General features: G+C 39.5%; 2 protein-coding genes across 2 annotated transcripts in view; both read right to left on the bottom strand.

Annotated features, from left to right (window-relative positions):
- The window catches only part of samhd1 (SAM domain and HD domain 1), a 33,048-nt gene extending 27,640 nt beyond the window's left edge, over positions 1-5,408 (bottom strand). Inside the window, exon 1 of the mRNA XM_042750653.1 lies at positions 5,052-5,408. Coding sequence (XP_042606587.1) covers positions 5,052-5,202 — 151 coding nt within the window. The 5' untranslated portion in view covers positions 5,203-5,408. The remainder of the gene's footprint in view (positions 1-5,051) is intronic.
- Positions 5,409-12,046: 6,638 nt separating this feature from the next.
- On the bottom strand, positions 12,047-16,081 carry mtg2 (mitochondrial ribosome-associated GTPase 2; the record flags this gene model as incomplete). The annotated part of the gene is made up of 5 exons (XM_042750766.1): positions 12,047-12,738; positions 12,827-12,965; positions 13,746-13,964; positions 14,052-14,167; positions 15,880-16,081. Coding segments are annotated over 5 exons (1,041 nt in total), but the record flags the coding sequence as incomplete, so codon positions are not given.
- Between the last annotated feature and the right edge of the window lie 2,235 nt (positions 16,082-18,316).

Genomic DNA, 18,316 nt, shown 5'->3' with positions numbered 1-18,316 from the left:
CATTTAGATCACATAGTTTTAACATAAGAGAAATCAATAAATTTAATGTGATTCATATGCGTCAGTCAGGTAAGTTTTATGTAATAGTTCACAGCAAAGTGCCCACACTGTTCAGTGTTCATGTGTTTCCACACTACAGAGTGTTAAAGTAGCATTGAAGCAGTGCTGGAGTTAAGAAGATAATTATGTGATGATTGACCATTAATGATGAACAGCTGCTGTTAACAAGCAGAACCACTGAAGAAAAGATAAACACAAGAACTACAACTGACTTCAGCCACAGACGAAGATAAAATCAACTAAAATAAAAGACATTAAATCTCTCAAGATCTGATCAGCTTCTCGTTATTAGCCAGACTGACTTTATTTCTGTCAGACGTCTAGAGAAGCTCTTATTGAGAGTTACAGAGGTTTAGGTGTTCAAATGAAACAACATCTAAACCTCTGATAATTCTCATTAAGAGCTTCTCTAGACGTCTGACAGAAATAAAGTCAGTCTGGCTAATAATGAGAAGCTGGTAAAGCTGTTTCAGGAGTTGTTTAATCAGATCTTGAGAGATTTAATGAGCTAAAATAGAACTTTAATAAAATATAAAAGTAAATAAATAAATTGTAATTAAATAATACTATTTATAAATTACAATTGTAACAGTAACCTATGGCTATGATTGTATTAATACCATTGGCTGATTGATTTTATAGTCTCAAGCATTCAGAAATCACACAAAATAAAATGAATCAGTTTTACTATAATAAAAGCATGGTTAATTTTGGTAAGGGTTGTGATGTCCACGTGTTTTTGTTGAAGAAATTAAAGAAGGTGTAGCATTCCTATCACAATATTGTGGAAATTTAAATGAAATGTTTGGTCAATATGAAACAAGGATTTGATCGTCCTGTAACTGTAACAACAGCAATTATCAGGCCTTTGCTGCCCTTTGAGGGCATTTGTAATAATGGAAATTGTTTATTTTGTTTTAGCTACATTATGAATTTTAACAGTGTTATTCAATGAAACCATATGATTATTATTAATTAACCAATCATTATTGCCTCATTGTTTTTATATAATACATTTTAAGTCATGAAAACTAGAATATCAAGTCAACAGTCAAAAAAGTATCTCAGGATTATGAACGTACCCAGATAGCAACATAGTGTTGGCCCAGATCCGGCCCACATGTAGCGTGGAATGATGGCACTTGATCATGATGTTTGCAAGATCTGGGCCACAAGCAGGCCATAGCAATGCCACATGTCAGCCAAGAGCAAAGAAATAAACCACACTGGACCTTATCTGAGCCACAAAATTTACAGATATTATTTATAAGAGCTTGTCTAAGCTTGTTAACAAGCAAAATCACTGAAGGAAAGAAGAGGACAGATAATGATGTTTCAAGTCCAGTCAAATCAAATATGTAATTTAATATAATTTATATAATGATGTATGGGCTAATGTGGGCTGTTATATTTGGGTTAAAATACATGCTTTTAAAATATACATTATAAATAAAATTTAACCTATAATAAACACTACCATTAAAAAAAAAGGTCAGTAAGATTTGTTAATGGATTATTTTTTTTAAGTTGCATTTGTTAGTTTAAAAAATACAGTAAAAACAGTAAATCTACCATTTGGAGGGAAAAATGCTTTCTATTTGAAAATATTTTAAAATGTGTTTTCCTCTCATGCTAAGCTTCACTGCTTCAGCTTTCATTGTCACATGATCTTTCAGAAATCATGCTGATTGTTGCTTAAGAAACATTTCTTCTTATTATTAGCTGGCACACCACACTGGAAAATAAAAGCAAGTTTTGAAATTTAATTGACTATAACGAATATATAAATCAGGACAACACTAAAATAGAAACTATTCTGAAAATGAGGAGGGCATATGTACCCCATCTTTCTACATCCCCAGTTCCAGAAAAGTTTTGTGAAATGCCATAAAATCAAGAATATGTTGTTTGTTCTCTTTAACCTTTATTTAATTGACTGAAGTACAAAGAAAAAAAATCCAATGTTTTCACTGGCCAACTAAATTTTCTTTTATTAATATAAAAAAAATTTTGAGCCATGATCTAGCTTTGCTTGCAAAGACTGAGAAGCCCCCTTTATACCTAAACATGATACCTTGACCTATTACCAATTCACTTGCTTGCTGTGAACTTTCAGAACAGCTTATTTGGTTGTTCTGTAACCTTTTCACTAATTTGGCCAACTTTTTTGGAGTGTGTTACAGACTTAAAAAAAAAAAAATATATATATATATATATATATATGCAAAATACATTCAAGTTGGTCAGTGAAAACTTTAGAAATCTTTTCTTTGTACTTTTGTCAGTCAAATAAATGTTAAACAGAATTATCAAAACACAGATTTCATCATTTTACAAAACATCCCAACTTTTCAAGAATTAGGGTTGTACTTAGTTTTCTTTAAAGGGATAGTTCACCCAAATATTAAAATTATGTCATTAATGACTCACCCTCATGTCGTTCCAAACCCGTAAGACCTCCGTTCGTCTTCGGAACACAGTATAAGATATTTTAGATTTAGTCCGAGAGCTTTCAGTCCCTCCATTGAGAATGTATGTACGGTATACTGTCCACGTCCATATAGGTAATAAAAACATCATCAAAGTAGTCCATGTGACATCAGAGGGTCCGTTAGAATTTATTGAAGCATCGAAAATACATTTTGGTCCAAAAATATCAAAAACTACGACTTTATTCAGCATTGTCTTCTCTCCCGGGTCTGTTATGAGCGCGTTCAGAGCACTGCAGTTTAGTGATATCCGGTTCGCGAACGAATCATTCGATGTAACCGGATCTTCTTGAACCAGTTCACCAAATCGAACTGAATCGTTTGAAACGGTTCGCGTCAACAATAAGCATTAATCCACAAATGACTTAAGCTGTTAGACTTTTTTAACATGGCTGACACTCCCTCTGAGTTCAAATAAACCAATATCCCGGAGTAATTCATTTACTCAAACAGTACACTGACTGAACCGAGCCAGATAACGAACGAATGATTGACTCGTTCTCGAGTCAAGAACCGTTTCTGTCGGACGCGTCCGGTTCGAGAACCGAGGAGCTGATGATACTGCGCATGGTGATTCAGACTGACACACAGCGCGTCTGAACCGAACTGGTTCTTTTGGTGATTGATTCTGAACTGATTCTGTGCTAATTTTATGAGCGCGGGTAAACCGAAGGCTTGAATCAAGGGGCAATCATCGCCAATGAAGTCATTACGTCGAGCGCAAAAGACACTGGTGAACCGTTTTCGGCAACCGGTTTATTGAATCAAACTGTCCGAAAGGAACCGGTTCGCGGAAAAGAACAGAACTTCCCATCACTACCGGTGATCCGAAAACCAATGCAACCGGTTCTGACTCGAGAACGAGTCAATGTTTCGTTCGTTATCTGGCTCGGCTCGTGTTCATCTTCACTTCTCTCTTCACAGCAGTTCAGTCCGTTTACTGTTTGAGTAAAATGAATTACTCCGGGATATTGGTTTATTTGAATTCAGAGGGAGTGTCAGCCATGTTAAAAAAAGTTAACAGCTTAAGTCATTTGTGGATAAATGCTTATTGTTGACGCGAACCGTTTCAAACGATTCAGTTCGATTTGGTGAACTGGTTCAAGAAGAAGATCCGGTTACATCGAGTGATTCGTTCACGAACCGGATATCACTAAACTGCAGTGTTGTGAACGCGCTCATAACAGACCCGGGAGAGAAGACAAGGCTGAATAAAGTCGTAGTTTTTGATATTTTTGGACCAAAATGTATTTTCGATGCTTCAAAAAATTCTAACGGACCCTCTGATGTCACATGGACTACTTTGATGATGTTTTTTATTACCTTTCTGGACTGGGACAGTATACCGTACATACAGTCTCAATGGAGGGACTGAAAGCTCTCGGACTAAATCTAAAATATCTTATACTGTGTTCCGAAGATGAACGGAGGTCTCACGGGTTTGGAACGACATGAGGGTGAGTCATTAATGACATAATTTTGATTTTTGGGTGAACTATCCCTTTAAAGTATTTGTAAGCAAACTTTGAAATATTCTCACAAAATTTATAAAATTAGAAAAATAGTAAAGTAGGGTGTATTTTCTAAAACTAATTAGAGATAAATATTATTATTTTTCACTGAAAGCTACTTGAAAATCCAAACATTGCAGCAGTAGAAAGTTGTTCAAACGTTGTTCAAGAGTTTCAGGAATAGAAGAACAAACTAAAATCTCTTCTGTAAAAATTTCACTGTTCTAAACAGGAATTTTCTATTTAGTCTTTTTACATTTGGGACAACAAGGTTTATCAGCATTTCAACAACACTGAAGCTGTAAACTGAAAATCATCAACATGCTTAAAAACTCGGTAAATGAATGTTATTACACTTATTTTAAAATAATTTCTTGTAAAAAATTTCTTCAATTCAATGCATCCTTGAATTAAATTTCTTAAAAATCGTAATGATGCTTACATTTGAATTACTGTAAATATAATAACAGTCCTCACTGGACCTGGACACTGGGTCGAGAACCACTGATTTAGACTCCAGATTCACTAACATTAGGACGAATACTGCACGTGCTGTGAATCAGGAGGACCGCTCTCGTGAGGAGCTCGAATGTGCGAATAAATACAAATTATCTACGCAATTATTAGTGAACGAGACCCAGTGTTTGTTTAATATTTGTTTTGTTTTTTTAAGTAAAGAACAAATAGATTTCATTAATTTCTATAACTTCAGAGGCAAAGTTTCCCGTATCAAATAAACCAAAAGAGGAAGGCAGAGTATTAGTTAATATCAAATAAATAAATATCTACAGTATTGCTCTGTAATGTAAAAGCTGATGTCTGACAGCAGTCCGTGGGGTTTTGCAGCACTGTGTGATCAGACGCTTCTGTTCTTCTCTTCAGCAGCGCGTTAACACACAATGTTAAATCTCTGGCTCACTGCTCTGTGTGACAGATATGCTGCTTCTCTGTACCTGCAGTCATGATTACAGTGCAGTGTTTCTCGCTGTACCTGTGAAAGTCTGCTCCCACTGCTGGAGCCCCTCTCCGCGCAGAAACGCGCCAGTCTCCGCGACGCCCCAGCGCCTGTAGTCCGCATCGGTAACCTGCCTCTCCCGGTCAGCACAGTCGTCTTCTCGCGGCCGCTTAATGGCTCTTTCCATTATTAAATACTTTGTGTTAATGTTAGTTTTGCTCGGAGAGCCGGCGGTTCGAGCTTTTCTCTGAGTTCGTCCGTTCGCGCCGCCTGTCGGGGCGGAGCTATGTCACATAAGGGCGGGGTTACTGACGCATGAGGGCGGAGCTACTGACGCACCAAGACCCGTCTGGAATAATTCTGTCAATTCAATTCAATTCAAGTATATTTGTGTAGTACGGAGCCCCTCTGGTCCCACTTTGTCAAAAAAAAAAAAAAAAAAACTTATCTTGTGGCCTCAAGATACTAACTCGTGGCCTCAAGATACTAACTCGTGGCCTCAAGATAGTGAAGTGTCTGACACATGGACCCTTTGTTATTAAACTGGACCCTGTACTGTAGTGCAATGTAAAACTTCACATTGTGTGTTTGTTATTAAACTGGACCCTGTACTGTAGTGCAATGTAAACTGCAGTTCTGCGTCTATTTATTTACTAGTACTGTTCATCACAATCAATTCAATTCTGTTAATACAGTAATGTAAATCTTGTAGGCTGCATATCCATAGTCCTTTATAATTCTTCTTCATATTTTATAAAGAAGTGAAGTGAAGTGAAGTGACGTGACATTCAGCCAAGTATGGTGACCCATACTCAGAATTCGTGCTCTGCATTTAACCCATCCGAAGTGCACACACACAGAGCAGTGAACACACACACACACACTGTGAACACACACCCGGAGCAGTGGGCAGCCATTTTATGCTGCGGCGCCCTGGGAGCAGCGTTGGGGGTTCGATGCCCTTGCTCAAGGGCACCTAAGTCATGGTATTAAAGGTGGAGAGAGAACTGTACATGCACTCCCCCCACCCACAATTCCTGCCGGCCCGAGACTCGAACTCACAACCCTTCGATTGGGAGTCCGACTCTCTAACCATTAGGCCACGACTTCCCACTTATAGCGTATATTTATACTTTTTACATGTATATGGGCTACTTGTTTATTGACCAACTTCTATTATTATTTATATTCCTTTAAATGTCTTGATGTGCACATCAACTGTGACACAAGAATTGTCCCCCAAATTATCAATATCAATAAAGATCAATAAAGTATTTCTGATTCTGATTTTTAAGTTAGCCTATAGTAGTGTGCAGACTGGTTCGTTAATTATTGAAGTGTTTCACATTTTGGAAAAGCATGTCCGTGTAGCCTACGATAAAACGTCAGCAGAGGGCGTTCTAGGCTTAGGTCACGGTACCTCCGTCTGGCTGTATGTATTTATGTGTATTTCCCGGTATTTCCCAGCCAGTACTTGTTACGTTACAGTACGTGCAAAGTATGAATTAATAGGATCTTGCCAGGACGTTGCCAGTTTTAATATATAAAAGTTGGTGTTTTGAGTTGTAAACAATCGTCGCCTGCATGGCAGATAGTTGTTGTGCGATTGGATGCACACTTGGATGCATTTTGTCAGCGTTTGTTGCCCATCAGGTATCCATGGTAGTCACGTGACTGCAAAGTATGAATTGCGTATTTACGTTAATCACAACAACAAAATTGTCAGGCGTCTATGTCATCTGAGGAGATTTACGTTACAAAGATTAACCGAGTGTTGTATTATGTATCATTGCAATTACTTGGTTTTGTTTAACTCAGAAACATATGCTATATAAATATGAAGAAGAATTATAAAGGACTATGGATATGCAGCCTACAAGATTTACATTACTGTATTAACAGAATTGAATTGATTGTGATGAACAGTACTAGTAAATAAATAGAAGCAGAACTGCAGCAAACTATATTACACTGAATATTAAAACAGAGAATATTGCACAGAATGTGAAGTATTATATTGCACTACAGTACAGGGTCCAGTTTAATAACAAAGGGTCCATGTGTCAGACACTTCACTATCTTGAGGCCACAAGTTACTTATCTTGAGGCCACGAGTTAGTATCTTGAGGCCACGAGTTACTTATCTTGAGGCCACGAGTTAGTATCTTGAGGCCACGAGTTAGTATCTTGAGGCCACGAGTTACTTATCTTGAGGCCACGAGTTACTTATCTTGGGGCCACGAGTTAGTGTCTTGAGGCCACGAGTTAGTATCTTGAGGCCACGAGTTAGTATCTTGAGGCCACGAGTTACTTATCTTGAGGCCACGAGTTAGTATCTTGAGGCCACGAGTTAGTATCTTGAGGCCACGAGTTAGTATCTTGAGGCCACGAGTTACTTATCTTGAGGCCATGAGTTAGTATCTTGAGGCCACGAGTTAGTATCTTGAGGCCACGAGTTAGTATCTTGAGGCCATGAGTTACTTATCTTGAGGCCACGAGTTACTTATCTTGAGGCCACGAGTTAGTATCTTGAGGCCACGAGTTAGTTATCTTATCTTGAGGCCACGAGTTACTTATCTTGAGGCCACGAGTCAGTATCTTGAGGCCACGAGTTAGTATCTTGAGGCCACGAGTTAGTATCTTGAGGCCACGAGTTACTTATCTTGAGGCCACGAGTTACTTATCTTGAGGCCACGAGTTACTTATCTTGAGGCCACGAGTTACTTATCTTGAGGCCACGAGTTAGTATCTTGAGGCCACGAGTTAGTACTGTATCTTGAGGCCACTCAATGTCAATTTTTTTTGACAAAGTGGGACCAGAGGGGCTCCGTAGTATAGTGCTTTTTACGATACAAATCGTTGCAAAGCAACTTTACATTAAATTAAGTTTCTACAATATTTAGTAGAAGCTTATCAGTGGTGACTGTCAGTTTATGTGCATATGGCAGAAATGTTCGGAAAAATCAAAGACGTAAACAAACAGACGATTAACACTATTAACAGCAATAATTATATGATGCAATCAAACTTATAGCAAAATGTGGTAGTTCTGTATGTTGTCTCTGGGTTAGCATCATCTGAGGTCCTCTGAGGGGTTGGCATCATCTCTTCTCAGGTGTTCTGGATCCAGACTGGAGCTTGTGGAAATCCTAGTTACATCCCGTGGCAAAACAGAGAAACATATAGAGACATAATTAGCGTAGCTGCTGTTCCAGACAAGTAAAATTAATTAGTTTAGCCCAAGCTAAAGAATAATAATGTGCATTTGATCAGATATAACTGCAGTCTAAAATTATGAGATGCATTATTTGAATGCTTGGCCAAAGGGGTGTGTTTTTAATCTAGATTTAAACAGAGGAAGTGTGTCTGAACCCCGAACATTATCAGGAAGGCTATTCCAGAGTTTGGGAGCCAAATGTGAAAAAGCTCTACCTCCTTTAGTGGACTTTGCTATCCTAGGTACTATCAAAAGTCCAGCGTTTTGTGACCTTAGGGAGCGTGATGGGTTGTAGCGTGGTAGAAGACTAGTTAGGTACACAGGAGCTAATCCATTAAGGGCCTTATAAGTAAGTAATAATAATTTGTAACTGATATGGAACTTAATAGGTAACCAGTGCAGAGACTGTAAAATTGGGGTAATATGATCATATTTTCTTGACCTGGTAAGGACTCTAGCGGCTGCATTTTGGACTACCTGTAGCTTGTTTATTGAGGATGCAGGACAAGCACCTAGCAGTGCATTACAATAGTCCAGTCTAAAGGTCATGAACGCATGAACTAGCTTTTCTGCATCAGAAACAGGTAACATGTTTCGTAGCTTGGCAATGTTTCTAAGATGGAAGAATGCTGTTTTTGTAACATGGGAAATATGATTTTCAAAAGACAAGTTACTGTCTAATATAACACCCAGATTTTTGACTGTAGAGGATGTAACAGTACATCCGTCTAATTGCAAATTGTAATCTACGAGATTCTGTGTAATGTTTTTTGGTCCAACAATTAATATCTCTGTCTTATCTGAATTTAATAGAAGAAAATTATTGGACATCTTTTACATTTTAACACACTCTGTTAGCTTAGATAATTTTGAAGTTTCACCTGGTCTTGTTGAGATATATAGTTGAGAATCATCAGCATAACAGTGGAAACTAATCCCGCATTTTTTAATAATATTACCAAGGGGCAACATGTACAGTATACTGAAAATAGCAGAGGACCTAGGACAGATCCTTGTGGCACTCCATATTTTACTGGTGATAAATGAGATGACTCCCCATTTAAATAAACATAAAGTGGTAGCGATTGGACAGGTAGGATCTAAACCATCTTAAAGCCTGCCCTTGGATACCTGTATAGTTTTGTAATCTATCTATGAGTATGTCGTGATCTATGGTGTCGAACGCAGCACTAAGATCACGGCGTGACAAATCCCCGAGAGAAAACTGCTGACTCGTTCTATTTATGACGTGCTGACACAAAGTTCAAATGATTTGCAATGCTTTGTAGTGTCCAGTGTAGATATAGGCCTATGATGTGAAAGCAAAAACATGGCAAGTGTGAAGTAAAGAAAAGTGGAGACTGAAAATAGATGATTCAAATGTGAATGGACTGAACAGTTTTGAGTGAATGAGTGAGTGAGGGATACCATTTTTGTTATGGATGTTGGTTCACAGTGAGTACACAGTTTTAATGTACAGTAAGTTTGCTTTAGCCTATTTTTTTTTTCCAAGATCTAGGGTAACATACCTATTGTTGCTTTCACTAAGGCTATAAAGATCACGCAAAATAATATTCAAACTCACATTAGATATTTTTGACACTAAATAAAGCACATAATAATTATCTGAGATTTTCACATATTTTGTATGTTGTTCCTGCCGTGAAGTCACAGAAAATATAAACTTTTCCTAAAATAGAATCCAGTGTCGCTTATAGTCACGTGTCACTGTCGCAGGTGGTTAGAACAAAAACTATATGGAAAAGATAATTTTTATCGCATCGTGTCACGTCTGGTTGGGACACACGGTGTAAAAAAGTATAAAAATATTAATGCTGACAGATTTAATAATAGAATCTGCAATGAGGGAAAGTGGAGAAAAGAGATCCAGGCTGGAGATGAGCAGGAACAGTTGACGGGGTGAAATCTGAATATTTATGGTGTGACCATCTATGAGTGAAAGTGGAGTAAAGAGATTTGGGATTCATTTGAACTTTGTGTCAGCACGTCATAAATAGAACGAGTCAGCAGTTTTCTGTCAGGGATTTGTGATCTCAGCATCCAGTGTAGACAGCATCACTGATTATGAGAAGTTCTATTGTATTTTGTTGCGCCGTGCCGCTCGAGTCCGGTGTAGACACGATGTAACTTAATGGTGCTTTCTGATGCTGCGTTTCAATTTTCATGCCACATTATTTGAAATTAGCGTGGCCCAAACATTTTTCTCTCGCGGGACACCTATTGAGGGATGCTGCTGTAGGGCCTCAGATCGTGTGTGAGCGCAGAGCCCTCTTTCTGTCACACGCTCAAGCTGAAGATTCAGATATGTTGCTCTCTTGATCATTTTCTTCAGTCTCCCTTCAGTGTCTCAACACTAATCTACAAACGCTGTGAGAAACTCCTGCAGTCGAGGTCAGCAGGCCTGGGAAGAGTCTAGGGAGTCAGATAACGCATTTCCAATTAAAAATATTTACATACGACAGGTGGGCATATTATGGGATGTTGAGAAGGACCAATGCAGATGAAGGTGAATTTGTTCCTTGGATTTTCCCAACGACTTTCAAAGCCTTTGTTCAATGATAAATGAGTTTGATTTTACTGAATAAATACTCTTCATGTTGTAGCTCTCTGAAGTATTTGAACTATAGTTTTGGTTGTAAGAAAGACTACTCTGGATCACAACTGCACACAAATTATTTGATGTGATCATTTTACTACCATTTTAGTGGCCTGACTCAAATCGTGCAGGTGACTTTCATAAGGTACACTGCTCTCATCCAGCCAGGAAATGTTCAGAGTTACAGTCACTGATCTCTGAACAGCTTTCACACTGTCACTGTCACTGACACAGTCATTGCTGCTTGTGCTTGTGTTGTTGCTTTTTGTGCACTTGTGATGGTGTTTTATGTAATGTTTGTGGTGGTTCATGTCAAATATGAGCTGCATTTTTGGTAGTGGGTTTTGTTTTTGTTGGAACAGACTATGAAATGACCCTTTTATATTTGCAAGAATCACATTAGGCCAGTGCATTGGGCAGCCAGTGCCGCTTGTAGTTTTACAGGATTTCTTCTTTGGTACCGAACTGGTCTCAAGAATGCATTGATAATTCAAATAATTGGTAACAGTTACTGACAACACTTAACACATGCTCTCAACGTCAAAGACAAGCTAACATTCTCATATGTTCTCATATGTCCTGCTATTCAGTCAACAGAAGAAAAGCATCCAGTTCCCCAGCAAACCAGTCTCCTCCTCTGAAGTTTAACGTGGCTATTTGCAGATCTCACAGCCTGCCGCATACAGTCTGTTCAACAGCTTTTGACATGTTTCAAGCCCAGAAGAAACTATCATGAAGACGATGTTATTACGATTATTATGATGTTAGGGCTGGCTGATTTAGCACACAAGTGCCAATGACACGCAGATTCACATTACCTTTAGTGCGTCTTACATCAACTTCAATCTGCAAGTGATAGGACAGACAGAATGTTTCTGAACGCAAGCGTGGATTGAGGACTGAGGAGATCCTACAGGCCGGGTGCACTCACCGATGGGGAGAGATTCAGCGCTTCCACACAGACCGGAGAGAAGGACCCAGAGGTACTGAGGTTTACCACCACAATCCCATCTGAACATTCAATTCAGCACAGCTCCCCAGTCAAATGTTACTCAAGAGGAAGCTAGATTACATCAGCGGCACCATGACCTGAAGATACCATACGTTTGATACCAGCGCAGAGAAAAAAACACATACAAACTCTTCATTCAATTTAGAAAACTACAAACCATGTGTAATGATTTACTTACAATAATATAATTACAATAAAGTTTATTAAATAAAAAAAAAAATACATGATACTATATATGCAGAAGATCAGGGTTTGCTCTGCAGTAATGACTGGCTGACTACACTCTCACTCACAGGACTTCCCTTCCTGAGATCCTCACGTGTGTCCCTGCTGTTATGTTGTCATGAGGATGTACAGTAACTTGACATGTTCAGTGTTAGTGATCTAAACAACAGTCTGATCTTAACCTGCATGCTCCCTTTCTAATGGTAATTCCTGAAGCCGTGTATTTCTAGAACACTAGTTAGACAGAGTTGAGCACTTCCATCTATGAGGAAGTGGCTGCATCTCATCTAGGAGTTTTGCGGGTAGCTGTCGTACATCTCTCTGAGGTGCAGGATCAGCTGTGCCGTGTTGTGTCCGGTCAGCGCTGACACAGGGATGACCGTCTGATGGACGCGGCTCCTCAGAGCCTCCAGGTTCCTCCTGGCCTCCGGCAGGTCCATCTTGTTGGCCACGATAGCACGAGGTCTGTGGGACAGCTGAGGATTGTACTGGTCCAGCTCGAAGCACAGCTGCTGGAGCTGCTCCCAGGGCTCCGCGGAAGACATGTCCAACACGAACAGCAGCAGCCTGCAGCGCTCGATGTGCCTGAGGAAGGAGACGCCGAGCCCACGGTTCAGGTGAGCGCCGGGAATCAGCCCGGGAATATCAGCCACTGCCATCGAACAGGGAGAGAGAGAAAACCAGGGCTTTAGCAGCTGACGAGTACGTTCTCCTACCACGAGCGAGCACTGAACACACACCTGCCAGCTGCTGGTGGTCTCTGTACGTGACGATGCCCACGTGAGGCTTGAGCGTGGTGAAGGGGTACGCCGCCACAGCCGGCCGTGCATTAGAGATCGCACGCAACAGAGACGACTTGCCTGCATTCGGAAAGCCAACCTGCTCACAAACCAGACACAACTTCAGTCCACAGTCACTTCCTCACAGTCAGAAAACACACACACTAATAATAATCCTAAAACAAGAATCTGAAATCATTTCCCGTCAGAAACATCAAGCATCTTTCCATGTACAAAACATACATACATACACACATATATATATATATATATATATATACACACACACACACACACACTAAGGAAGACATCATGAAGAATGCTGGTAATCAGTCAGTTTTTGGCCACCATTGACTTGCATAGCAGGGAAACAATGAGGATCGGGCATGGTTTTGGAGGAGCTCTGCAAAGCTCCTTTTGAGCCTTTGGAGGAGGTTCCAGAGGTTGTCTTAATTGTAACAACCTATTTTTATATTGTGAAATTTAATTATTCTGACTGTTTGAGCTCTATTAAAATTAACCATTGGTCTTCCACAGTAGCATACACATTTAAATCATGATAACAAAGATTAAAGGAGAAGTTCACCCCAAAATGAAAACTGTGTCATCATTTACTCGCCCTTGTGTCATTCCAAACCTGTGTAAATGTCTTTCTTATGATGAACTCGAGGAAAAAATGCTGGTAATCAAACAGTTTTTGGCCACCATTGACTTCCATAGCATTCCTTAGTATTTTTTCCCTACTGTGGAAGTCAATGGTGGCCAACAACAGCATTCTTCATAATATCTTCCTTTGTGTTCCACAGAAAAGACAAGAACAAACAGGTCTGGAAGGACACGAAAGTGAGAGGGTGAGACTGGAGACTGGTTTAGCACTGACCAGTGCGGCGTGGGCCATGGTGCGCAGCTCCAGCTGAACCACGCGCTCCTGGCCCTTCTCTCCGGGCGTGGCGGTCAGGGGCGCTCTGTTCTCATTGGACAGGAAAAAGCGGTTCCCCTTCCCCCCCGCACCTCCGTACGCCACCGTATACAGCTGGCCGTGCTGCGAGAGGTCTGCCAGCGCCCTGCCCTCCTCTTTGACAAGCGTGCCGACAGGAACCTGCGTTCAAAGCATTACTCCGTACACGTGACTTCACACACAGAAGAAGCTGCTGTTAAATCCTGTGTGTCTGCGAGGGAAACTCACTGCGATGTAGGTGGGGCTGGCATTGCGTCCAAAGCAGTTCTGACTGCTTCCCGCCTCTCCATCTTTCCCATGATACACCGGTGACACAGAGGACAGTGATCTCACCTGCCGGTCCACTGCAGAGAAGAGCGACGGGAAATGTGCTTTGTAAAAACCCTGCTACGACACTTGAAATTGTGCTCAGGTGCATCCAACTTTTTAGGCACGTCACATTCTTGAAGGTTACATAGACAAATTATGATTATCATATCAATGAAATAAATGATGTAGCCGATGATGTGTCCTATGGGGATTTTACTTCTCCGACTGGACTATTAACCTGATGAAAACATCTAACTAGGGAAGCACTGGAATTTTGTCAAGAATAACTTTATTACATTATACTACAAATATCCTGGGACAGTCATAGATTCTGAACTGACTTTTGGAAAGAACTAGGAGTCTGTATGTAGAGGGACATCAGTGGCTGTTTTGCCACAGAAAGCTGTCCCGATTTCACTGATAAATCCATGATGACACTCTTTTATCATGAATCAGTCTTGTCATATTACCTCGTGTCATGGTGTTAGTTTGTCTTAGCAGCAGATGATATTCTTTGCTATGCATGGAATTTGATCCTTTTAGGGGTGAGTGTGTGTGACGGCACACTGTCATGACTTTTTTCCTTAGAGGAGTTTTTTTATGATTTTGGATATAGTGGATATTTTTCTAGAATGTTTATAATATGTTTGATGTTTTATGGACCGTTTTTAAAGGGTTAGTTCACCCAAAAATGAAAATTGGACCATGTTTTCCTCACCCTCAAGGCATCCTAGGAGTATGACTTTCTCCTTTCATCCATAATAAAACAATGCCTCACACGAATCACCGGCGCGTACGCTACGCATACATCATACGTCATCCGCCGGAACGGCTTCTGTATTATTTTTTTGATTTGCTACAGGAAGCCTTTATCCTCCGTGTGAGGCACATTTTATTATGGATGGATGCACTTTTATTGGACTACTTTTGGACTGTTGGACAGAAACATCCGCCCATGCCATTATAAAGCTTGGAAGATCATTTTTAATATAACTCCAATTGGATTCGTCTGAAAGAAGAAAGTCAAATACACCTAGGATGCCTTGAGGGGGAGTAAAACATGGGCTAGTTTCATTTTTGTGTGAACTAACCCTTAAAGTATGAATAACTGAATCTCGTGTCTGCAAAACAAATTTACCTTGGGGTACTAATAAAGACAGCCTGTTGTTGATTGATAATATTAACACGCTGGCGCTAGCTGCTGCTTGTGAGAGAACACCACGGCACTCAGAAGAAACAGAGCGTTTCCAGTGCAGACACAATCCTGTCAGTGTTTGCTCGATCTGGTTAACGCTCCGCAGCAGAACAGGTGTGCGTCTCTGAGGATGAGTAATGTTCATCACAGAAAGACACCCAACAGGTTTACACCAAAACCTTGAGGGTTTAATGCTGACAAGTGAAGAAATTAAGATATAAGTATTGTAATTAGACTACTTTAGAGTAAAATATAATTATTTTACCTTTTTACTGTGCAGATGTAAGATAATAATAATGTGACTGAGACACTATCACAACTAAAAAGAGCTCTGAGTCCACTTTAAAGCCAGAGCAAAGTTTTCAACTGTACATTTAAATGTTTATTATTTTTACAGTAGTGGGTGTATATTAGATGTGCACATGTATATTTGTGATGTTGAATATTTTTGCTGTTAAATTTTTTATCTTAGGGTTTTTAATCTGATGTTGTGCTTGAAGTGAGTTTTAGCTGGCAGTAAATGATAATTGTAATTCATGGTTTAATCATGACCTTTGATGATGATGTCTCCCCCGGCTCCTCCGTTTCCCCCGTCCGGACCGCCCCACTCTTTCCGGGGTTCGCTGTGGAAGGAGGAGGCTCCGTTCCCCCCCGATCCGGCCACTACCTTCACCCTGCGATGATCCACGAAACAGCGGCTCTGTGCGGAGAGACAGACCGAGTCAAACAGCGGCTCTGTGCGGAGAGACAGACCGAGTCAAACAGCGGCTCTGTGCGGAGAGGTGGGGAGAGTCAGACAGAGTCTATGTGCGGATATGTGGGGAGATGGAGGGCGGTTGTGAGGGGGTTTGGCGCGGGTTTGTTCTAGGTTATTCTCGGAGAGGTGTGCCGGTGCGCTCGCTGGAGCAGCAGGCCGCCGTACAGGCGCAGCAGCTTCATGTGCTTCTCCAACAGCATGCCTGTCAAAAACACAGGTCAAAAATGAAACTACTCTAATCAGTGAACCAACTGTGACGTGACTTCTTCTTCTTCCTCTAGTTTAATGGAGGGCTTGAGCACATACCGCCACCTACTGCTCAGTCGAATTTCATAGTTTAATCATGTTCTTATTTCTTGTCTTTCTCTTAATCCCTATATAATTAAATAAATGTATAAATGCATACAGTCATACATAAATACACGTTTACCCCAGGTCTGGAGCCATCAGGACTGGTATGGAGAGTGGATCGTGACAGGGATTTCCTGCGAAGGAGACAGTCGTGTACAGTACTTGTACGCGTGAGAAGGGGCCTCAGACTTTTGACACCAGCGCCGAAGTCGCTGCGTTAGACTTGTGATCTAAATTATATATCGTTACCAGAGCTGTAATTTTTATACAGTGTTATACAGTAATAAAAATTAAAGATGAATACATTTATTTTTAATCCTGTAATATAATAAGTAATAGAAAAAGTAATAACTTAATATGTGTGCTTAACACACTGCCCATACAGAAGTCACATAGATTGAAATATATTTTAAATAAATAGATTTTTATGTATTTAAATATCTTAAATTCAAATAGAAGAAAATATATTTTATACAGTATATGTAAATATATTTTGAGATATATATTAAAATATATTTAAATATTTGATTTTGTCAAGTCAAGTCACCTTTATTTATATAGCGCTTTAAACAAAAAAGATTGCGTCAAAGCAACTGAACAACATTAATTAGGAAAACAGTGTCAATAATGCAAAATGACAGTTAGAGGCAGTTCATAATTGAATTCAGTGATGTCATCATGCAGCTCAGTTCAGTTTAAATAGTATCTGTGCAATAATTTGCAATCAAGTCAACGATATCGCTGTAAATGAAGTGTCCCCAACTAAGCAAGCCAGAGGTGACAGCGGCAAGGAACCAAAACTCCATCAGTGACAGAATGGAGAAAAAAACCTTGGGAGAAAACCAGGCTCAGTCGGGGGGCCAGTTCTCCTCTGACCAGATGAAACCAGCAGTTCAATTCCAGGCTGCAGCAAAGTCAGATTGTGTTTCCTGTGGTCTTGTCCCGGTGGTCGTCTGAGACAAGGTCTTTACAGGGGATCTGTCTCTGGGGCTCTAGTCCTGGTCTCCGCTGTCTTTCAGGGCTGTAGATGTCCTTTCTAGGTGCTTTTGGTCCTTTTGGCCGCTTTTTAATATTTTTCACATATATTAAATATATGTAAATATATTTTTATCGGAAATATTTACATATATTTATTTCCTTTATATTTAAATATATTTAGATATCAGACTATGTAAATATATTAATTTGCAATATATGTCCATTAATTTCTAATATTTGTCAACACATTACATTTCTGAACATGTAAATATATTAAATTTATATAAACTAAAATATATTTTAAAACATTAAAATATTCAATTAAATAAACTTAAACGTTTCATAGAATATATTCCCATTTACTCAAACTTTATGTAAATAAATTAAATCTCCACACATGTAAATGTTTTCATTATCGAGATTATAATTTGCCCCTTCATAATAAATATAATACAAACAAAATTTGGACCCTGAAAAACTGGAAAACTCTCCTGACAATGTAACTTAAAAACAGTGACAATATAAATTGACTTATTAATATAAAGAGTACATTTATCAACACCAGTTAAGCATGAACCAACAAAATTCTAAATGCTTATGATATTTCTGGTACATAAATGAAAGATTATCCTTCTGTAAGCATCCAGGGGCAAAACATTATGCACAAATATGTAAGTCTTAGTAGGCATTAGAGGTCTGCACGGGCTTTAAACCGAAGCCCGAACCTTAGACTACCCGAGATCGTCTGACCCGAGCGCCAGTTAAATTTAGAGCCCGAACACGAAATCTTTTTTCTTGCTGTATTTCACGATTAAATGCAACGGCCAGTAGCCTAACAAATACATGTAAAGAAACAGATTCATTAAGGCTCAACCAGTTCACAAGTCAAAAGAAAAAAAAACA

Source organism: Cyprinus carpio, chromosome B23, assembly GCF_018340385.1.
Source record: "Cyprinus carpio isolate SPL01 chromosome B23, ASM1834038v1, whole genome shotgun sequence".
Taxonomy (NCBI): domain Eukaryota; kingdom Metazoa; phylum Chordata; class Actinopteri; order Cypriniformes; family Cyprinidae; genus Cyprinus; species Cyprinus carpio.
This window is presented reverse-complemented; position numbering and strand designations above follow the sequence as displayed.